The sequence below is a fragment of the Mustela nivalis genome, assembly GCF_964662115.1.
Source record: "Mustela nivalis genome assembly, chromosome: 12".
Lineage (NCBI taxonomy): Eukaryota > Metazoa > Chordata > Mammalia > Carnivora > Mustelidae > Mustela > Mustela nivalis.
In genome coordinates this window covers 84,415,476-84,439,975 of record NC_139031.1, presented here as the reverse complement: position 1 = coordinate 84,439,975, position 24,500 = coordinate 84,415,476, and the positions used below count along the sequence as shown (strand labels likewise).

General features: G+C 41.4%; 1 protein-coding gene across 3 annotated transcripts in view; it reads right to left on the bottom strand.

The window, feature by feature from the left end:
- The window catches only part of LHFPL3 (LHFPL tetraspan subfamily member 3), a 577,648-nt gene that overhangs the window by 168,236 nt on the left and 384,912 nt on the right, over nucleotides 1–24,500 (bottom strand). For all 3 annotated transcript variants that reach the window (XM_082691931.1, XM_082691932.1, XM_082691930.1), the window contains exon 2: nucleotides 1,764–2,000. In XM_082691931.1, coding sequence (XP_082548057.1) covers nucleotides 1,764–2,000 — 237 coding nt within the window. The remainder of the gene's footprint in view (nucleotides 1–1,763; nucleotides 2,001–24,500) is intronic.

Here is a 24,500-nt window from a genome sequence, read left to right as displayed (position 1 = left end):
TTGGTCCATGACTAGGTGGGGGTAGAAATCAACATCTGCAGAACTGAGTGGTGTGTTCTTGAATTCATTCTGTAGGGAAAAGTAATTTATTCTAATATTGAGCTATTCTTATTAACTTTGAAGTGAAGCTAACTAGACAGAGACCTGTGTACATTCACCAGATTACAAAGACTGGACCTGGGTTCCAAATGAATGAGCGAAAGTGAAAGTACTTTAAATCTGTAACAGGATTTTAAAAGCATAATGATTATCTTTGTATTGCCTTTTTTTTTTTTTCTAATCTAGAAAGTACAACCATGAGAGGGAAGTAATTCTGTTTTTAGAAAGCAACACACCCTTGTGATTTTTATGTTTAGAATATTTTTTTAATTTTTAAAATTTATTTAGAGGGAAGGAGAGAGCGCATGTATGCACGTCGGTAGGAACAGAAGGGGAGGTACAGACACCATGCTGAGCGAGGAGCCTGACCACGGGCTCGATCCCACGACCCTGAGACCATGAACTGAGCCGAAATGGAGAGTCAGACGTTCAACCAACCAAATCACCCAGCTGCCTCATGTTTAGAATATTTTCAATGAAACCAAGTAAACTTGGTTTCATCAAAGCCAAGTATGTCTTCTGTACATAAATCAGCGAGATAAAGAGCTCAAGAATGACTGTGCTTTCCTAGACCTCTTGATTTTCTCTCTTTATAGTTCATAGTTTACAAGCATCAACAGCGATGGTCTAAATATAAAGCTTGTTACACTATCATTACATGTGACATTCCTGTAGACACTAATACATACTTCTATTTGAGGCTTGTTGAAGCAGTGAAGAGTTTTTGGAGTTAGCAACTACTTGAAATAGTATGCTAAATTTTGGAATTCAAAGATAGTTTTAGTTTGCAATTAGAAATAAAAACTAGAGGCAGCAGTCACTCAATTGAAGGCACTGATGTAAGTCCAAAGTATTAAAGTTAAAAATAACCAAGACAAAACAGTGAAATAAATCTAAGTTTGCAACAGACAGAGACGGTAATATTCTATCTCCAAACACTTGGTTTAGAAGTCTGGAAAGAAAATGGAGAGGCATCTTTACTAAGGACTTGCTACTTTTTAACGTACATTGTAATATTTACATATCATTTACTGGTCATTGTCCCTTTTTTTATTCTACTTTGTGTTTCAGAAGCCATTTTCTTTTTGAAAAGAAACAGAACTTTTCACCATCCAGATAACGCGTTCTAATTCAGTTAATTAAGCAACTGTTGAAACCCCTAAGTATTTAGGGCCACTATCTTGCCTTCTTTCTGAGAGGAGTCTGAATTCAAATAAAATGATTGTGAAGAGCTTAATAAAGATGTTTCTAGATGGTTTTATGAGATTCCCCAGGATTTTATTTCAATCTGGAAAATGGCAGACATACATGGAGAGGATGTTCTCACTATTTAATCAAGTAGACAAAAAAAAAAAAAAAAAAAAAGCTACCTCATAGCCATTAACTTAGGGAGGGAAAAAGAAACTGGAAATGGAAGAATACGTTTAAATAACAATGGACTCTGAGAGCCTTAGAAAGGTAAAGTGTGTAAACTGTATTTCAACACAAACTGTATTTCAAAGGTAAACTGTTTTTCAACTGTGTAAAATTTCTTGAGTTGAGTCTAAGGGAACATCTATGAACTAGACAGCATTGGAAGATGCAGCAAATTAGACCCATGAGGGAAGCACTGGGACTTGACGTGCTCAAGGCATCGAGATAAGAGTTCCCCAAAGCAATCTTACCTTTGTTTTCTGCCTTCAGTTCCTCGGCCATCAAGCTGTCTTGTCGGTTACCAAGCACAAACGCCAGAAATGAAAGGATCAGGGCATCCAAAATCCCAATAATAGCCAGGATGTACGCCCAGCGGACTGAACAAGCCCCCAGAGTGTACTTGTCTGTCTTTTCTCCACACATCCGTTTTACTTCATCTGAATCCCAGCCATCGGGGAAAATCATGCAGCCAAGCACAAGGCAGGCAGCTGAGAGAGAGAGAGAAAAGGAAAAAAAAATAGTTAACATAAATGTTATTTTAACAAATACTGCTATTGTATGTCAAATCATTGCTTCAAATTCTGGACTTTTGAAAAAGTATTTACTTACTTGAGAGTGAGCATGAGAGAGCAAGTGCAGGGGGGAGTAGCAGGGAGGGAGCGGCAGAGTGATAGGGAGAAGCAGACTCCCCCGCTGAGCAGGGAGCTGGAACTTGACTCCATTCCAGGACCCTGAGATCATGACTTGAGCTGACGGTAGATGTGGAACCCACTGAGCCACCCAGGTGCCCCTCAAATTCTTGATTAAAAGAACAGCAAATCTTACCACTGTCCTACCCTGAATATTTGTTTTTGTTTGTTTGTTTTTCTCCTGGTTTCCTTAAAAGCAGCCAAGCCCTGCAGCTCTGGGAACATTCTTTACTGCAAACCTAGCATTCTGAGAGAGGTTAAGGTATGTTGATCTCTAAGAAAATACTTAAAAAATTGAATTTTGGTGTGCATTTGTGGGAAGGCTTCCACTGCAAACAAGCCATAAGGAATCATAACACTGCAGAATACAATTCAACACTGGCTTTGAGGAGCTCGACAATAGCCAGATAAGGGATTAGGATAACATGGAAAATACCCAGTGTATATTGACTTTGAGTCATGGTAAAAAATAATTTCACACTGGAACCTCCTTACAGACACACACACACTGAAAAATTCTCGAAACTATACTTAGCAGATGTAATGCACCCTGATGTTTTCTAATCTCTATTTCAATTTTTAAAAAATTTCATTTTGGTCCATATACACTATGGAGTATTATGCCTCCATCAGAAAGGACGAATACCCAACTTTTGTAGCAACATGGACGGGACTGGAAGAGATTATGCTGAGTGAAATAAGTCAAGCAGAGAGAGTCAATTATCATATGGTTTCACTTATTTGTGGAGCATAACAAATAGCATGGAGGACATGGGGAGTTAGAGAGGAGAAGGGAGTTGGGGGAAATTGGAAGGGGAGGTGAACCATGAGAGATTATGGACTCTGAAAAACAATCTGAGGGTTTTGAAGGGGCGGGGAGTGGGAGGTTGGGGGAACCAGGTGGTGGGTAGAGAGCGCACGGATAGCATGGTGTGGTGCAAAAACAATGAATACTGTTATGCTGAAAATAAATAAATAAAAATAAAGAAAGAATGAAAGAAAGAGGGGCGCCTGGGTGGCTCAGTGGGTTAAGCCGCTGCCTTCGGCTCAGGTCATGATCCCAGGGTCCTGGGATTGAGTCCCGCATCAGGCTTTCTGCTCAGCAGGGGGCCTGCTTCCCTTCCTTTCTCTCTGCCTGCCTCTCTGCCTACTTGTGATCTCTCTCTGTCAAATAAATAAATAAAATCTTTAAAAAAGAAAGAAAGAAAGAAAGAAAGAAAGAAAGAAAGAAAGAAAGAAAGAAAGAAAGAAAATTAAAAAAAATTTTTATTTGTGTATTTGACAGACAGAGATTACAAGTAGGCAGAGAAGTGGGCAGAGAGGGAGGGGGAAGCAGGCTCCCTGCTGAGCAGAGAGCCCGCTGCGGAGCTTGATATCAGGACCCTGAGATCATGACCGGAGCTGAAGGCAGAAGCTTAACCCACTGAGCCACCCTGGTACCCCTATTTCATTTTTTAAAAGACTGAAAAACACTGCAGTATGGTGTGGTACCAGAATTTTTAATGAATATTCAGGAATTTAAGCAGAATACTTCTATTCTGTTTCCCAAATATCACTATGAGTATCCTATGAACCCTTTTTATAGACTATATCACTGGGCAGATTATGGAAGAAAAGTGGCCATTTGTTGCCACTCTGTTTATAATTATTCAGGAGTAAAGGAGGATAGTTTTAGGTTATAAAGGGCTTTCTGAACAGGTATGTTCATTAATTCACTAATTCATTAATTCATTCACTCATTAATTCAACAGTTACATATTAGTGATCTCCTTTGGAGTGCCAGACATAGTTCTTGGCGCTAGAGACACACTAATCCAGAAAAGAGACATGGTATATATTATGTTTTAGCAGGGAAAGAGGCAAAAAAAAAAAAAAAAAAGAGTCACATGCTAATAAAACAATTGGAAGTTGAAGTCCTAGGTAGGAAAGAAACAAAGGGCTTAGATAAAGAGTAACGGTAAGGGCTCTTGAGGGGGTGACATTTAAGCGAAGGCCAGAAAGAGACAAGGCATTGACCTGTGAAATTGACAGGAAAGATGTTCCAGGCAACGGCATATACAAAGGCCCTGGGGTTCCAAAGAGGCCTGGGGTGTTTGAGGAGCAACCAGGAGATCAGTAACTGGATGGAGAACATGACCATGTTGGGGTTGCAAGGGAGGCATGGACTATGGATCTAGGCAGGTGATGGTTTCCAGGGCATGCCCCTTAAGAAGACTCTGATGTCACAACCAACATAGAGTTGTGGGATGGTCACGGTCAAACTATTCCTGAAGCTAGCAAGCTGCTACCTCTTGAACAAGCCAGCCGTGGACACCTGATTTCCTACTTTTTACAAGAGCATGACTCTACAGGCAGGTGTGGATAACACAGAGACCAAGAGGGCTGACATGTAGGAAGACTGCCTGGAAGAGCTTGGATTTAGGGTCTCATGTTATATTACAGGACAGTATATGTGCAGTATCTCTGCATAAGAAGGTATCATGGATACTATCCTTCTTTATGCCTCCTTATATCTCAAAAGGAACCCTAACTTCCCTCTACCTTCAGTTCACTTCACTCTAATCCAGATCACATACGACCACTGAGACCATCAGGATCCAAACCTTTGGTGGCTCCACCCTCCCTCCCCCCAGTACTGAAGACATCTTAGGTCTCCAGTGTCTCCACAATGCAGGCCCCACTTACTTTCCCAGTCTCCCTCCCCTTTAGAATCTCCATTTCACTTGGGTTGAACCACACTTGATCCCCTGCCTATGCACCAAGTTTTGGGATCATTCTCTTTTTTCTTCTGCCTCAAGTATTTACCACCATTGTCCCTAAATGGTCCACTCTTAAATCTCTCTCAATGATCAAGTCGAATCCAACACCATCCACAAAGCAAGCCATTTTAAATTCTTCTTGACCTACAATATTGCCCTTCTCAAAACCCCTGTAACTTCTGACTGTACCTACTTAGAATCTTCGTAGCTTTTTACACTTGTTACTTATTTATAAGAATTTCAATTAACAGACTGTAAGCTTTCTGAGGAAGGAAACTTCGGTAAACCACCATACTCTTAGCACCTAAAACAGTGCCTTGTAGATAGCTAGCACTAAAATATTTTGAATGGGGAAATAAAATGAATAAATGAATTATAATACCTCTATAGTATACTCAAAAATATAGTGTATAGAAGTCAATATGACAACTGCCCAAGATTACAAACCTAGTTACAGATTTATCTTTAAAATGGGACATTCAATGGAGACAATTTTGTTATGATCAGACAACAGATTACAATTACTCAGAACAATTAGAAAAAAGTTGATGCTTTCAAAATACTTCAAATTCCCACTCCTTCTGTATCTCCTAGCACTCACAATACCAACTTGTTCTCCAAGGTCTTTCTAGAAATGATGATCTGTGTATTTAAAAAAAAATATGGTTTCCATGAGCAAAAATTAACTTTATTTGGAAAGGCACACAAGATGCTTGAATCCAAACCACAGTTGAGAAAAATCTCCTCTAAAAATGCTATGTTACTTGGAAGAGTTTAAAAATATTCTAAATGTTTTACACATTAAATAATATTTATGTATGAGAAAAGTACTTTCTGACACAGAAAAAAAGAAAGCAAGTATTTTCCTTTATGAATGGGAATCACTTGGAGAATGACACTATTATTACTTATAGCTTTAGAGAAACTTAACAGAAATCAACAAGTGACATAGGTTTGGGCAGGTTACTGGACACTGCAGGCCAGTTCCCTGGAACAGGATGTTTGTGGAATGGTGACATTGATAAAGACATCTTTTCTCAAGGTCTTTCTACACTGAGGGTAGACAGTCTTAAAATTTCCTTTTCTAGGGGTGCCTGGATGGCTCAGTGGGTTAAAGCCTCTGCCTTCAGCTCAGGTCATGATCCCAGGGTCCTGGGATCGAGCCCCACATTGGGCTCTCTGATCAGCAGGGAGCCTGCTTCCTCCTTTCTCTCTGCCTACTTGTGATCTCTCTGTCAAATAAATAAATAAATTAAACCTTTTAAAAAAATTTCCATTTCTAGAAACTCTCAGTTACAAATTAGGATAAAAATAGGGGTAGAATTAATAATCTGAAACTAAAACCACAAGAGAATAGGAGGGGTTCTCTCATTGGTCCCTATCTTCAAAGGATAGGATTTCCTTAATCAAATTTTAAGAGATGAATCTAGTAAGATAGAAGATATGCCATTGTGCTTCATTTTATGCAATGGGTATTTGGCTCAAAGTTTCCAAAAACAGAACTTTTGAAATGCAATTATTATTTGCAATAGGCTAAGGGAGTAGCTGTTCAGAGAAATGTGAGGATAAAATCTGGGCTGACAGGGTCAGGCCCTGGAATCCTGGGGAAAATGTTTAGGTCTCCCCGCAGGAAGGGTACTCCATAACAGGTATCCTGTAGGCCACGGGACATTGGACTAGGTCTTGAATGCCCCACTGACTTCTTGTTGGCCTTCTCAAAGTAAAACATTTGGTCTTCTTCTAATGAAGAAGAATTCTGAAAATCTGGATGGTCGTATAATAGAGTAATAAAAATGAAGCTCAATTGCATTTGAAAGCTTTTAAAATTTGCTAAGTGAAATCTGTGATTAAAATTCAATTTTTAAAAAAGATTTTATTTATGCATTTAAGACAGAGAAAGAAGAGTACGCTAGTGTGCACACCCAAGCAAGCACGAATGGCAGGGGGGGAAGGAGTGGAGGGAGAGAGACAGGTAGACACTGCACTGAGTGCAGAGTCTGATGCAGGGCTTGATCTCAGGACCTGAGATTGTGACCTGAGCTGAAACCAAAAGTCAGATGCTTAACCGACTGAGCCACCCAGGTGCTCTAAAATCCAATTTTTAAATAAATAAATCCTATGCTGAGGGTGCCTGGGTGGCTCAGTCGGTTAAGCGTCTGCCTTTGGCTCAGGTCATGATCCCAGGGTCCTGGGATTGAACCCACATCAGACTCCCTGTTCATCAGGGACTCTGCTTCTCCTTCTCCCACTGCCCCTGCTTGTGTTCCCTCTCTCACTAGTCTCTCTCAAATAAAATCTTAAAAAAATTTTTTTTCTTTTAAAAATAAATAAGGGCATCTTTGCTCTTTCCACAGTTTGGCAACTGTAGCCATTGCTGCTATGAACATTGGGGTGCAGATGGCCCTTCTTTTCACTACATCTGTATCTTTGGGTAAATACCCAGTAGTGCAATTGCAGGTTATAGGGTAGCTCTATTTTTCATTTCTTAAGGAATCTCCACACTGTTTTCCATAGTAGCTGCACCAACTTGCATTCCCATCAAAGTGTAAGAGGGTTCCCCTTTCTTCACAATCTCTCCAACACTTGCTGTTAATGGTCTTGTTAATTTTGGCCATTCTAACTGGTGTAAGGTGGTATCTCAATGTGGTTTTAATTTGAATATCCCTGATGGCTAATGATGGTGAACATTTTTTCATGTGTCTGTTAGCCATTTGTAGATCTTTTTTGGATTAGTGTCTGCTGAGGTCTTCTGCCTATTTTTTGAGTCACCAAACTGTGGAAAGAGCCAAGATGCTCTTCAATGGAAGAATGGATAAAGAAGATATGATCCATATATACAATGGAGTGTTATGCCTCCATTGGAAAGGATGAATATCCAACTTTTGTATCCACATGGAAGGGACTAGAGGAGATTATGCTGAGAGAAATAAGTCAAGCAGAGAGAATCTATTATCACATGGTTTCACTCACTTGTGGAGCATAAGGAATAACATGGAGGACATTAGGAGAAGGAAAGGAAAAGTGAGTTGGGGAAAACCAGAGGGGGAGATGAACCATAAGAGACTGTGGACTCTGAGAAACAAACTGAGGGTTTTGGAGGGGCGGGGGGTGAGGAGTTGGGTGAACCTGGTGGTGGATATTATGGAGGGGATGTATCACATGGAGCACTGGGTGTGGTGCATAAACAATGAATCTGGGAACACTGAAAAAATAAAATTAAAAAAATAATAAAAATAAATAAGTAAATTCTATCATTTTGAAAGCTGTGCTTTCACATGACCATTACATAACAAAAATTTTAGTTTCTGACAATCTATTATCAAAATATACATTTTCTTCTCCTCTAATCCATACTTTCCCTACTTGACTATTTTTGAAATGTGCAGTCCCCCAAAAGTTATAGTGTATTTAAGATTAATTGAAGCCATTAAAATAGTTTAGGCCCCGTTAGTTTCTTTGGAAAGGTATTATTATGTTCTGCATGAATGCTTGAGTGCTATAATAAATTCTGTTTTCTGGCATCCGATTAACCAGAACCTTATTAACCTGCACAATGCGTATAGCCAGTGGAAACCAACAGCTGTTCCTAATCCCAAGCAGTACCTGAAAGATCCTAAGCTAATGTCTCAGTCAATGAAAAATTAAATAATACTCCTCTTGGTTTCATAATTATTTCTAATGCTTTACAAATTGATCATCCTAGAAGATGTAGCGGAATCACTATACTAAACATTAGAATACACAAGTCACCAGAACATTTGATTAATTTGCACGTGCTATTTCCTGACCACAAGGAATACATAGAGAATTAGTTCCAATTGGACTATTATCCCCCAAATGGTTTTCTTATTAGAATGTCACCTAGGAAATGACTAAGTTACTTGGAGCGATAGATTTATTTCAGCAGCAGGTTTTGCGCAAGTGTATCAGAGAACATTTTTGAATGTTAAAGAGCTCACAAGGTGGAGGTAAGTGGAGAAGGATGTCGGAGAGAAATCTGTGCCCTTATGGTACGCTGTCATGACATCTTCTAACTTAGAATATAAAGATGTCCTTGTGAGGACAGGACTATTGATTTCAATTTTAAGTGTATTCCAAACGGTTAGGAAGGATTCACATTCTCCAAGAACCCTCTGTCTGAAGGCTGCTGATGCCCACAGTAGGTTCTTCTGAAACAGTACACAAACAACTAGAAACTTCCTAGAGCTGCTAATTGCTCTGCCAGTTTTCTGGCCAAAGAGTGGAACATAAGCTCTGCGAAGGAAACGTCCTTAGAAAAACCCACCAGTGCTTTTTAATTGGGTCTTTCTCCAAAGTAAAATTAAGCAAGAGAAGAAAAGCAATGAGTGTGGGGTGGGGTGGTGAGGGGGTCTAGGCTGTGGGTCACGTGGGCATGCTCCCGCGGCTGGTCTAACTCTCCAATCAGGACTTTGAACCTGAGAATGGCTTAGTTTATTTTTGTTTATTTTTGGACAGGAAGAGGATGTCTAAATTCATCCTTTAAAAAGTCCACGCACTGTTGCACAAAGAGCATGATAAATTGCCTGGTGTTGCTGAAGCAGTCACGGAGAACATGGTGAAAAAACGAACCTCCACTCAGTTAACTCCATCAATTACTCAGGCATGAGCTCACGGAAGGACCTGACACCCGGCAGAGCCATCGCGCTGCGCCAGGGAACTTTCATGTGATTGTCACTCTGAACACCTGAAAGCAGAGCCCCGTCCCACAGCTTCATTAGCCAACAAACCAGAGCTGTAGTATTTCTACAGCTGGAGAAGGTACTATGTTTACGCTTCAGTCTACCTCTGGACAACCGAGTTGCTAGGTAACCCAGGACATGCAATACTGTGGGTTAGAGTCCAGTGGAGAAAACAAAAGGGATCCTGATAAATTTCAGTTTTAAATCCAGTATAATTTTAGGAGCATCTACCTTGAGGTCATAGCACAAAAAGTACCAAATCTCTTAGAAAGCAGGGGAAGAGAAAGTGCGAATAAACACTGGGCTCTCAGAAGACAAGAGTCAGGGGTGTGTGATGAGGGTAAAAGCTCCTATATGCTGCCTAGATGCTCAGCCCTAATTGCGGGGCGAAGAGCCATACATCTATCTGTACCTTGTGCTGAATCAGCCGTGCACCCCAGGCGTTGCTGAAAGGGGCTAATCAGGAGTCTGCCCACACCTACACTTAGGAGCTACAGAGTAGAGAAAAAGCTTTTCTAGAATAGGGTGCCAGACAGGAGGAAACACCATTAATGGTACCACATCACCTACTAATTTACCCAAAATTTGAACCTTAATAACCAAGTGTAACACAAATCAGAATGGAAAACTTAAAAACCCAAGGCAGTTCGGATTCTAGAATGTCCACTAGACGGCTTTTGACACGTATCTTGGATCCAACCAAATTTCTTAAACTCCTGATAGTGACATAGTTAAGAATAACGCACATCATAATAGCTAATTATTTATACTCCCCATGAGTGGGGTCGAGGGCCCATCATCTCATTTAATTCTCAAAGCCAAGAGAAACATGAGAGCACATGGTCCTGGCTTTTTTGGTTTCCATAAAGAGGAATTCTCCCTAAAACACTCCTGGCTATTTATCCCATACCTATTCCTCTCCATGGAGATGGAGTTATTTCCTGGAGGAAAATCAGGGCACAGGGGTCCAGTGCCTTCCTGACCTTACCTGAGGAGCTGCTTGATTACACGAGGCCCGTGTTCCACTTCTCTGTGCTGGGGATTAACACAGGACGGGCTTGCTTTTCCAGGGCTGTCTACTACTGTCCTACTACAGTAGGAAGGTAAGAGGCGTAATTCTGAGGGTGCAGCTTAGGATGAAGTCCTTTTGGCCGAGTGACCCACAGTCATTTCATCAGCCTAATCTTTCTCATAATGAAGGGGATATTTTGGTTTCCTGCTGCCACTCTTTCTCAGTGGGTTCAGAGCTGAGGAGGGCCCCCCAGTTTGGGAGACTGGAAGTCTTTGATTAGAGAGCCAGTATGGCTGGCTTGTGGGGAGCACCCTCTTCTGGTTTGGGAATAACTGGTTTGTATCCTCACTGGGTGGAGAGAGAGCTAGCACACTCTCTGCCCCTTCTTATCATCCATGCCAGCTCCACGCCCATGACCTAATTACTTCTTAAAGGTCCCACCTCCTCATAGCATCACACCATCACACTGGGATTAGGGTTTCAACCTGTGAATCTTGGGGAGACATAAAAATCCAGTCCATTGCAGGGACAGAGAGCTGTCATTCATTGTTTCTCTGTCAACACCAACATTCTTTTCTGTTTTATATACGAGGAAGCTGAGACGCAGAACTTTCAAATAGCTTGCTGAAGGTCACACAAAGCTCACAAAAGGGACAGCCAGATTTGAATCAGACAGCCTAGTTTTGGAATCCATGCTTTGAACACCAAGTTTGCTATTACCCTTTCCTTATTAACAGTAATAATGCATGTGAAATCACTACAGAGCACTGGTTTTAGTACTGAGAACACTTACAGAATCTTGGCAGTGCTTAACATGGTGTTTATAATTAGACATTTATTCTTGGAGTACAAGAGCTACTACTAAAATGATACTTAGAAACTGTGAGCTTTTATATGTATAAATATTTCTTTTGTTTACACTACTATTTCACCTAATCAGTATTTCATCTTATATATTTCATCTTATATACAGTGCCAAGAGCATTAGAGTAATTATAAAGTCTACATGTGTGGAATGGGAATTAATGAGGTTTTACTACATAAATACATGTACACTTGGATTTATACACATTTCACAAGAAAATCCGCCCTGATTTTTTGGCTTGAATTTTTTGGCTTGTTATTTTAAATTGCCTATGTGTCGGCCAGACATTCCTATATGTTCTTTAAGAACATTCTTATATGTTCTTATATTCCTTTTGAGATTATGTGTATCCCTACATATACGTGTCTAGGAATACATATGTACCTTCTTAATTTACACATGGTTACTTGCCTGTAACATAATTATCTCCTTTGGGTAAAAATAAAGATACTAATCTATTAGGTTCTTTAGAGGTATCTGAGTAACATCTCTGGCTTTTAACAGATACATTGTTTTAATGAACATGTTCATTAAAGGGCCGGCAGGTCACGAACACGTCTGAAATTGTTTTTGTTTCTTTGTTTGCAGGAAAGCCCTTGGCTCAGGCAACATTTTTCATGGGCTCAAATCTACACTGCATTTCAGACATAGGGTCTAAAGAAAAGATTCTCTTTCTCCACATGGCGATATGAACAGAACCCTTTGCTGTACCTATGTATCACCATTTTCTCAGCAAATCTGCTGGAGCCACAGACCGAAAATGACTCGGGCAGTTGTTTCCCATGTGGCTCATTGTGCAGTGGCTATTTTATCCGTGAGACAAGGAGGCCAGTGGAGATCACTGAATGCTACCTACTCTTTACCTTGCATTACTCATAGTTAGGAATCAGTTTGTACTCACTGATGCACCACACCTACACATATTATGGGAAGTAACGAGCTTGGAGAAATGCTTCACGAGCTGACTCCTGTCTTCCCGCCTAGCAGGTGCACAGAGGGTGGAACACTTGCTCTCCTCCTGACTCACCATGGGACTCAGGCAAGGTCACTGTTGGCTGCCATTGGACAAGGTCAGGGATCTCCTGCCAATCTGGCTAGCAGGATTTCGTTCCTCAGCCCAAGGGATAACTTGAAGAGCAACGCAATTCCTTCTCACTGAGGATGAGCTCTCCCAAGCTTGCGGGACCCCCTGGAAACAGAATGCCCATTTCTATGCACTTTCCTGAGACAAAATTTGGCAGCAGTGGCAAGATTTTCTTTTATACAGCTCACTCACTTTTTTATGTTTCTGTTTTTTTTTTTAATTTTAGTGCAGTCAACATACAATATTATATGAGTTTCATGTGTACCTAGTGATTTGACATTTATATATATTAGAAAATGCTCATCATGATAAGTGTAGTTACCATCTGTCACCATACACAGATATTACAATATTACTGACTATATTCCTCATATTGTACTTTATGTCACCATGACTTAGTTATTTTATAACTGGAAGTTTGTACCTCTTAATCCCCTTTCCCTATTTTGCCCACCCCCCCCATAACCACCTATTTGCTATCTGTATTTATGAGTCTGTTTGCTCACTTTTGCTTTTTTTCTCCTTAAGTAACATTTTAATGTTTTCGAAACAAATGGCAAAAATGAACTGTTCAAAGGAAACACATGGGAAAACTAAATATTGCATGCCAAAAATCCGAAGGAGAACCAAGTTCAAGAAAGATGTCCACCTTTGGAAGGGTGGAACCGACTTCCAAGGGGTGATCAGATGCACACCTTTACATACTTCTAATAGACTCCCAGGCTGTGCTTCTTCACAGTTTAGTGATTATCTATCTAGCTACTACCTATAAATCAATTTATCTATCTGCCTACCTACCTACCTACTTACTTACCTCCCTGTCTTTCTTTATCTATATATCCCTCTGCACCAGTCCTCAACTTTACACAGTGGAAGAAGGGTTGTATATGCTATAGACTGCAGTCATTCTCTTTGTAGAAAGGACTCACAGTATCATTCAGGACAGACATGATCTAGACCAGGCACTGAATTACTTTTCTGCCACACTGAAAAGGGCCGAGCAGGAGCACCTGAGTGGGTCAGTGGGTTAAGCTCCTGCCTTCGGCTCAGGTCATGATATTAGGGTCCTGGGATCGAGCCCCACATAGGGCTCTCTGCTCAGCAGGGAGCCTGCTTTCTTTTCTTTCTCTCTCTGCCTGCCTCTCTGCCTACTTGAGATCTCTGTCTGTCAAATGAATAAATAAAATATTTTTAAAAATTTAAAAAAAAGGGCAGAGCAGCATGCTGGGGCTCTGGGTAACAGAATCTGCAAGCTGACTGTTCCTTGCGTCCGTTCTGCTTCTCTTCAGTGTCACTTCTGCCCTCCCATACTCTCACCCCTTGCCTGCTTAAGAGAGCAAGATTCTGTGGACGTTGAGCAACTGATTTATGACACTCACACCAACAAAAATCTAAAGAAAAAGGAAACTGTGACAAATTGTTTAAATTCCCCCTTCCCCCTCTTTATTTCTTTTTCCCTTTTCCCAGCAGATTTTCCTTAAAGTGTGTTTTTAGCCTTCCATTTTTGTTGCTGCTCCTTCAACACAAATTATCCAGACTTTGGAAAATAAATAATTTGAGATATGTTAGGCTTCAACCAATCTATGGCAAGACTGTCCGGTAATCTATGTATTTATAGAGAATGCGGCTTCCTGGGAACAAGAAACTCCCCAGAGAAACTGAATTGGAATTGGCAGTAAGTATCAAAAGAAGTGTAGGACAAAAACCAGGTCAAGAGAGGGTAAAAGAAGTCAGCGTGTTAAATGTTCTGTCAAAAAATTTTCGCACATCTTTCAACTTCAAGTTCTGAAAGCAGTAGCCAAAAGTTTATAGATAAAACCTTGACCGGTGTGACATTAGAACAATGCTTGAATCAGAACAATGACTTCCCTTGACTAAAATAAAACTTAACCCAGTCTTAAGCTGCCAGAGAAATGCCCTGGAGGTGGTTTTGCTTTGAACTTGGGTGCCACAGAGTGGCCTCAGGCAGGGCTGAGGGTAAGTTCTAGAACCTGAGCCAGAGCTTGGGCTTTTGCTCTCTGCTGTTGGGGCTCTCTCCTCTCCTCAGGGCTCTGTACTTACACCCTTTATCCACAGGCTCCAAAATCCTTCCGGGAATGCAAAAAATCAGTTGTGATTCATCTGCTGCTTTTCCCAACTGAGGCTGGGGTTTGCCAAGGGAATTCTAGTACTGGGATGATCTAAGCATTTTAAGTTCTGGGATGATGGCCTGTGAGTTACTGATAGACTCTGCTAGTTAGAAACACTTAATAAAGTGACAGGGTGGTACCCTTGTTCTCATATGTTTCACTGAAGAATTTCCTTGTTCTTCTTTTTTTTTTTTTTAATTTTTTCTATGACCGCTATCTATATCTAGAGTAGCAGTTACCTGTTTGCCCAGACAGAGTAGGAGCTACTAGTTCTTGATGGAGACAAATATATGACCATGGGCAGAACTTCACATTCCTGAACGGAAACTGAGAATAGTCTAAAATGGCTGTGATCCAGGCTTGGGTCTGGTCCCTGTGTTGATTTGTGCCCAGCTCTAGGGAGTCAAGATGAACATGCATTCATCCCCCTCCAACAAGCCTGCTCCCCCACCCCCTTCAAGGTATTACTTGTGTTCTCCAAGGAGAAGTCACTTTTTTATATAGAAGGAATATCATTTGATACAAGTTATGGTTTGGCTGATTCTAGGGTCAATGACGATCTAAACATTCCCTTTGCCATAAAGTGCATTTGTTTTCCACTGTCACTGCAACAAATCATCACTGTCAACCTAGTGGCTTATAATGACATGAATGTATTATATTTCTGTAGATGAGAATTCTGCTAAGGGTCTGACTGGGCTACAATCAAGGTATTGTAGGGCTGCATTCCTTCTGGAGGCTCTATGAGACCATTCACTTTCTTCTCTTTTCCATCTTCAAAAGACTGCCAGCATTCCTTGGTTGCCGGCACCTGTCCGTCTCCAAGGCCAGAAATGGTGTGTTGAGTCTTTTTTGGTGTACCAACTCTCTGATGCTCTGGTTTACTTCTTCTCCTTCTAGTTTCAAGAATTCACATGATTAGATTAGGCGAGCCCGGATAATCTCCCCATGATAAGGTCAGATGATCAGCAAACTTAATTGTGTCCACAAACTGCATTCCCTTTTTCCATGTAACCGAACATATTCATAGCTTCCAAGGGCTGGCGTGCAGACATCTTTGGGAGGCATTATTCTACCTACCATGTAATATGACACAAAACAGTATGTTGCTGTACTCTTGTTCTGGTCTTCGGGTTTGTAGTCGCCTGGGTCCACACCGAGGTACATAGAGTCAGCTGGAGATCTGTTCTTTGGGCTGAACCCTGAGCACCCCTGCCTCTCCCAGCTGGCCTTCCATGGATCACTGCTGGGTCTCCTCAGCTTGTGACATGGTTCTGTCTTGGCTTCCTGATTAGCTTTATGATTTTTCGTTGGGGCCAACATGGGATCATGTTTTCAGTCTGCTTGTCTAGAATCCTGATATTTTGTTTGGCTCTATACGTGAATTCTCTTTCTTATGTTGTTAAAGGCAAGCTTGAGTTATGTTCCAAGAAGGTGGATTGCCTTGACCAAAGCAAGTGATATTCAGAGAGGCCTTGGCCTATGGACCTTCTAGTTGCAGGACCCAATCCACTGCTTGCCCACTCTCTGCCTTGGACATTACGTCCAGCTTGAATCAAGCCTAACTTTGTAATCCTTTAAGTCACTGGCTAGTCCCAGTAGTGGCTCAAGGTAAGATCAGTTTTGCTTGTCCCAATTTTTGCCCTTTCAGCACTGGCTTCCTGTTGTGGTTATAGCATGCTATGTGGCTAAGCTCATCTAAACTGCACAAACAAAGCCATCTCAACAGCTCCAGCCCTGCAGAGACCATCAGCAGGGACTATATGTATATTGTCTCCATTCTTTCTTAAAATGTGGGTGATCGACACCCACATTATCTGCAGAGGGACAGAGCTAAATAAAATCTTCCTGAAACTTCTGGCATGTGACACATTTGGAAGTTTGAGTAAGAGAACCTATGTGTTCCGTTCCCTTATCTCCAGGTACTGATATAGTCAACCTGTGGCCCAACCTTCACACCTCTGAACGTACCTTCACGAAGACAAGCAACACACAGAGAGGTCCAGAATTAGTTGCATGGAGTTCGTTATGGGTCTAGTCTGGAGGATGAGCTCAATATCTCAATTCTTACCCATGACTCCCATGTGATGAGTGCTGATCTCTGGACCTAATGATAGTATTATTTTCCTATAAAGCCACAGTCATCATTTAGGCTTCTGAGAGTTTAGAGTCCCCAGTGAAATTAGTAGTGTGAGCCGTTTTGAAGAAAAAGATCTTCCAGAGGAATTGGAGCAAAAGCCATTAGTGCCTTCATTTTCCTACAGTATTCTGATAATGTACAAATGAGAGCGAACATTATTGAATACTTGTGCCAAATACTCTCTTATATGAATCAACTCATTGAAACTGCATTTACATCCCTAGGAAGTAGGTACTGTTAATATCCCCATTTTATAAAAGATGAACCAAGAAGGGAGATCTTAAGTAACTTGAAAAATGTCACAGGTATTGAGTAAAGTGCCAGGATTGACACCTTGGGTGTTCTGCCTGCTGTTCCATCTCTTACACCTTTACAGCTATAATGTTTAATTTTTCCTATTCCAGGAAGACAAATGGGTTTTCTCCAACAGTAAAATTAGAATGCTAAAGGAGAAGCAGATTCACCTAAGAACCGGAGAGACTGATGTACCTAATCTGGCAAAGACAGGACTGTGACTTCATTAAGTACAGTCTATAGGTAAGGATCAAGTAGGTTGGAAGGAATGCAAACATTGGACTCACCAATATCTGTATTACAGTGCATCACTAGAAGGTTATTGCTGAGAAATTGTCTTGTGGTGGGACAATACTAGAGTTCCCATGAATATTAAGAAATGGACCAATTTATCTCAAGGTATTGGCATTCTGAATTGTCAAAATGACATCCCTAGAAATAACTGGCAGCAAAATCTCAGTAAACTCAATGTAGGAACTTCATCGATTTTTGTTGTTGTTGAACTTTAGAGCAATATATTCCTAGCTAAGGGAGTTCTTGTCCGTGGCTGATGAGAGTCTTACGAATGCTGTTTTTTGAATGGCCAGACATAAAGCAATTTTACGTATCCTTGGCAAATAGGCTCTCCAGTCAGGTAAGTATTATTTATGTTGCAGGTCTGAGGATATTGGTGATTAAAACAAATCTCATTCCCTTTGTCAAGAGATTTGGAATCAAAAAGTTACCCAGTTTAACTGCTGTAATGAATAATCAAGTGAGGACAAAGGGAGACATAGGGTGCTCAGTGTAAATGAACATATAATTTTGAACTTCCAAGTATGCTTTGGAATCTCAAACTAAGATTGTTTGTTTCCTTTTTTCTGACCACTGTTCTTTCAACCAGATCTAAGATGTGGAAGAGGATGGGAGACAGAGGGCTAAGATTTGGAGGAGGAAAGTAAAACAGTGTCTGGCATGTCTACTTAATTACAGCATATAAATATTCAAATATACGTTTAAATATAACGTAAGAATAGGAAGGTAACTAGTATCAAAATAGAAATATGCAGAACTTATAATTACCAGGGAGACAAAAAAGATTTTTAAAAAGGTAATAATTTCAGCAAAGGAAATGTGAACTTGATTTAGTTTCCAGCAGAAGGAGGCCTGGGGATGTCTCTGTCCTATTACAGTAAGATTCAAACTCAAGGTCCCTGTATCCTCAGTAGGATGGTGTGTCACTCACCTCTTCTATTGTAGTATAGACAACAAGCGATACCAACCCTAGATGTTTCCAGAGTGAGAGATATGTTTCCTTGAAAGAGCCCACATAACAGGGAAAATGACTTACCGTTCCTATAATTTGGAAGAGGACACCTCACACCTTCTTTAGTGCCAGATCCTAGAATCCTACCCAGAAATGTGAAGTGATCCGTGGGCTATGAAAGCTGACCAGAACCTCACTCTTGGGCCTTCTGGCATGGTGATAGGTATCTGGTTATTTCTGCTAGCCCTCCAGGGTGGCCCTTGAAAGTGAGGGGAAAAGAGTTCTAGGCACTCACACTTCTGCTCTCCTCCTCCCTTTTATTTTGGACATATCCTAGGTCTTTTGGTCTCTCTGATGTCCATCTGGATTTCTTTCTTCGTATTTTCTGGAAGTCAGCAGCATTTCGTGGTTGTAGATCACTCTTGGTTGGTTTGGATTGGCTGGGCTGGTAGTCATGGCCAACTGTGTCCCCCCAAAACTTCACCTCTTCTCCTTTTACGCATCCCCTTTCCTGCCTTGGGTAAGGGATCACACTGGCTCCTTATACTCTGCGGGACATTTTTTCAGTCATGCAGATGAAATCAGAGGAGAAGTCACAATGTCTTTTCTAAGCCAGGATGGAGCCAGCGTACTGAAAAATCTAAATAAACAAAAAATCGGTCTCAGAGAAAATGAAAAAGGCATAGCTCTGTACCTAACACTTGTCATGTGTCAGAGGGAGGGAAGGAACATTCTTTTGGTGGTCCTAGAAGGACCTGTATCACAGATGGTTAAATTCCTTAAGGCCGCGAGGTTCCTGGAGTTTCCAGATGGCATGTGGCTGTGACAGGCTGATCTTCCTGGGGCATCACTTGCTGCCCTATTACAGACTCCTCTCTAATGGATGGGAGGCTCATTCACCCTCTTGGTTCTGACCAGATCCCAGTTGTGCACGTCCAATGTGACCAGGAAGTTTCCACACCTGGCAGGGAGGTAGTATTTATTTTACTCCTCTCTGGCTGATACAGTTCTAAATTGGACAGAATATATTTTTCATGGAAGAGCTGGTTAGAGAACCTACGCTACTGGCTCTTCCCTGACCAAACCCTACATACCCTGGGAAGTGGTGTGGTCTAGACTGAGTTAAGCCTAATGGAGCATGAACGTAGGTCTCCATCCGTCTGCGGTCACTTCCAGATCCTAAGTTTGACTGGAGATAGTGCTTTGGACGTGCGTGAGGGATGACGTCCCTGTTCCTCCAGGACCCCCCGGGAGGTTGAATGCTTGGTGTCAAATGGAGAATGAAGAGCTAAAGCTTCTTTTTTGCTTTCTCCTCATCCTGCACAGAGAAACCAGGATACTGGTCTGCATCGTGTATCAGTGTAGTTGTGCTTTGAACCTTGTAGCTGCCATCGCTCACCCCCTATGCCCGGGACAACAGCCACTACTCATATCTACCAGTTTTAATTTTTTTTTTTTTAAAGATGTTGCCAAGAACAAGAATCATATCTGGGTCACTTAGTCTAGAATGATAGTAACATCGATGCTGATCATTGAAATGTCGTTACCAAGACATACATCACCCATACAACTGACCAATGATGACCTTTCTCCTAATTGAGGAAAGGAGGCTACCAGAGGGCATTTTTAAGCTATGCCACACCAACCTGGACACCGGCTTCCAGGGAATAGTTAATACCTGTATTTTACCACCCTAACAGCATCTACTCATACATCGTCAAATGATGTGGTACTAGGATGCGATCTTTACTCAACTTAAATTTGAGCTCTGCTTCTACCTGGAGAATGAACTATATCATGGATGCATGATCTTGGATGTGAGACCTCGACGGTCAGGAAATGGAGAATATTGCCTCCTGTCCCGACTTGTCCAGCTCTGACAATGGACACAGGTGCTGGTGGTGATTCCCTTACCCGGTGGTTCCTTGGGATGCTGAGTCACAGGCTAGAGCCAGATCCAATGCAGCAGTGTCCTTGACAAGGTCTCCCTCTGAGTGATTACCCTGCCTGCTTCGTGCGCTAGTGGTATCCCTAGCTGACAACAACCGATATCCTAGAATGTTCTACATACTGCAAAGTACCATGCCCGCCATTGCTTTGATGACTATAATGACCTTGAAAAAGGTCAGACTGTAGGCCTATGACATTGTCAACTGCCTTGCCACCAAAAAAATGCACGCGGAGACAGAGGCCTGAGAACACATCCCCCACTCATTCCTCCTCTGAAAACACAATGGGAAAAATGAGGTGGCAGGAGAACCTGGAGGCGCCTTAACCCGGAGGGTTAAGGTCTTTTCTCTCCACAGTGTTGAGGAGGAGCGGAGAGAACTGTGTGAAGCCTCCAAATTTCCTCCTCCTTGAGAAGGCTGGATAGGCAGAGCCCGGTGCGCATGTGCTGAATGAGCTTCAGAGAGGAACTGCCAGACCTCATGGCCTGGAGGAGGGACGCGCTGCTCCCAGTGCCTGCAGAGAGAGAGGACCACTGGTCGTTCCCACACGGGTCTCTTTCCTGCCTCTATGTAGGACCTGCTGGCTCGACTGCTCAGCAGCTGACAAAAGCCAAAGAATTCATGGTCAACATCATGGCCTAGGGAACCTCAAAGTCCTGAGGACCGAAGGTCAATAAACCATGCAGAGGCAAAAGAAAAGACAGTGTCTGTAAGAGGGAATCAGAGATACAAAGCAAGAAGGCAAAGTTGAACTGGATCTGGGGACCCCTACTGCCACAGAGCTGAACAAAAAAATGGGACAGCATGCTACGGAGTGTTGGTGCTCCTTGAGGAGAGGCAGCTAGAATATCCAAGACGTCCTCAATTTAAAAAGAAGAAGAAAAGAAACCTCTAAAGATAGCTGTTCCTGAGACCTGAAAGAGGGTTTGAAAGATCCTTTAGAACAATTGGCGGAAAAGAACAAAATCCCAAGGACGTGAGGGAAAAGACAAGAGATCTGGAGGCTAGAGACTTAAAATGGAAATACAGTAGTCCCTGCTTTTTCTCCTCTTATCTATGGAGGATACTGTTTCCCAACCCCCCAGTAGATGCGTGAGCCTTCTGTATACTGTGTTTTCCTATACACACTACCCACGAGAAAGTTTAATGTCTAAATTGGGCACGGTAAAAGATTGAAAACAACTAATAATAAATACAGAATGGTTATAACAGTATGTTGTAATAAAAGTAAAGTGAATGTGGTCTCTCTCTCTCTCTCTCAAAATAATTTATTATCCCAAATTCACCCTTCTTCTTGTGAGGATGTGAGATAATAAAATGTCTATGTGGTGAGGTAAATGGCGGAGGCATTGTGACATAGTGTTTGGCTACAGTTGACACTATGATGATTTGTTAGAAGGAGGATTGTCTGTTTACATACCACAGTTGACTGCCGGCAGCCAAACTGTGGGTAAGGGGACCGCTGTATTAAGAGCTCCAGGAAAAGAAAAAAAGGAATATATAGAGAAATACCTTTTTTTTTAAAAGAGAGAATTTTCTCTGGAGAAAGTAAGTTTTTAGATTAAAAACCAGTTACCAAGACTCAGGGGGGATTAAGGAACAAAAAATTACATACCTCGCTCTATCTTGGTGAAGTTTATAAATTCCTCAGATTAAAAAGAAAATCTTTTAAGGTCCCACACAGAAAGGGACCACAACAATGACATCAAAAACAGATTAGTTAAAACAATTAGTTATTGCATGGTACGGAGTTTTGGGGGAAAAACAACAACAACAACAACAACAACAACAACAACAACAACAACCAAACTCTCAGGGCGCCTGGGTGGCTCAGTGGATTGAGCAGCTGCCTTCGGCTCAGGTCATGATCTCAGTGTCCTGGGATCGAGCCCTGCATCGGACTCTCTGCTCAGCGGGGAGCCTGCTTCCCCTTCTGTCTCTGCCTGCCTCTTGCCTACTTGTGATCTCTCTCTCTCTCTGTCAAATAAAATAAATAAAATCTTAAAAAAAAAACACAAAAAACTCTCAAAACGGTGGATAATAGCCCTGAACTGAAATTTTGCAGCAGTCCAGCAAAACCCACACACTTCAGCGGAAACAGAAATGCAGTGGTGTGCTGGTAAATGATTAATGACTCACCCTACGGAAAAATGACAAAGAAGATCCAAAGCCTGGCTTTGTAGTGCTTGCCAATTTTCAGGGCACGAATATTCCGTGCGTGGCCAATTTCAAGCTCTCAAGGTGGCGTCTCCGAACACAGAGTTTGGAAGGGAAGAGTTGGTAGGAACCCGTTTCAGGACACGACCGTCCAGAAGGGTACTGGAGGTGGAAAGAAGTTGTCACAGCCCAAACATTCCATCTTTGGGGAATGTGGGCGGAGGAGGCCACGAAAAGAGGTGGGAGGGCACTTTAAATTCTGACATGTGACTAGAGAAAGACAAGTGTGACTATACCTGTTTGGGGGAGAAGGTAAGCCTTGGCAGAACTGAAAACAATGCCTTAGTACTTCCAAATCAACGGGGCAAACAAACAAAGAAAAAAAATGCCGTGAAGAGAGAACTAGCCAAGCCAGAAAAAAAAGGACAGGAACGGCCAGTTTCTGGTCACTCACGCAAGGAGCCTGGAAGTGACCTCATCCTAAATATAACTAAAAATACTGAACAAACTAAAAAACCTCTTGGAGATCGGTCAGGGAAGTGAGGTCACAGGGCAATCGCTGCCCTCACAATTGGAGAGACACAATTGGGGGTCCAGAGTGTCCAACTTACTGGAGCAAAAACCTCCTTGGGAACCAGGGCTGGGGCCGGACAACTGACCTGTGTTTGATGAGTTGCTGGAGCCTCAGTGTGGACAGGTCCAGGAGTTAAAAACTCCAGGGGACCCAGTTGTAGCTCAGTCACCAGACTCTTACTTCCTGGAGTTCTGCCAGGTCCTCACAGCAAAGATGGGAGAAAAACCCCCTCGTGCTTCCAGCAGGGGGAGGGAAACAGGAACCATTTTGAAATGCCGGAGCATTCTGTATTTCTTAACAAGGTCTGCCCTCAAGGGAATCTGTTTTACCAGAGCCCAAGCTACCAGGATTTTATCAGAACCTGATCAATCGGGGAGAAGGGAAATGCGCGAACTCAGGCCCCTCTAGCCACGCTCTCCCACCTAAGGGGGAAAAAACTGAGAAGCACCCTAAAGAAAAGTCAGTGAAGGGGAACAAAAATAAAGGATGTTGAATATCAAGTCTAAAGTAAATGGAAGGAATAACACAAAGACTATCAGTTATCACAGTAAAGGTGAAAAGTCTGCATTTCCCTTTCAAAATACATTATCATATTTAGTTAGACAAAGATCTATATGTCAGCAAGAATCACAGTTAAAATAAAGTGACAAAGAAAGATAAAAAATAAGGGCATGGGCAAAGATAAACTTAGTTCATGCAAACCCAATAAGCAGGAGTATGAGAATTCAAAGTTAAAAGTGTTTAAGGGGACAAGAAGTAATTTATATACTACCAAAGATGAAATCCAAGAGAAAAATAAGCCATAACAAAGTTATGTACAAACAGAGTCGGCAACAGATAAGGCAAAATTTGCTAAACATTTGAAGACAAAATGATAAAATTACAGTGGGAGATTTTAATAAACTTCTTTCAGAATTTGACAGATAAAATAGTCTAAAAATAAATAAACCAAAGGATTTGAATAACATAATCAACAAGGTCAAGTTAATTGACATTTATAGAATTTTTACCCTCCAAACAGAATAGATCATCTGAGTCCATAGAATACTTACAAACATCAATTTGGTGATAAAGAGCCTAAATAAATTCATCCAAGTTGGGATTTTAAAAAGCTACATCTTCATTTGAAAAGACCAGAAATGAACAATAAAAAGATGAGATGACCCAAAAAACAACTTGGAAATTAAATAGATACTAGAAGCTTAAAAAAAAAAAAAAGATCTAGAACAAATGGAAAGAAGTCTTTATCCAAAACCGACAGAACTTTTTCTTTTCAAGACAATAGACTGATGACATATGTTTATTTCATCGTTCTGAGAATTTAATGAGAGCATTAAATTTACAATATAGGAAAAAAAATAATCCTCAAACAAACAAGACAGTAGATGAA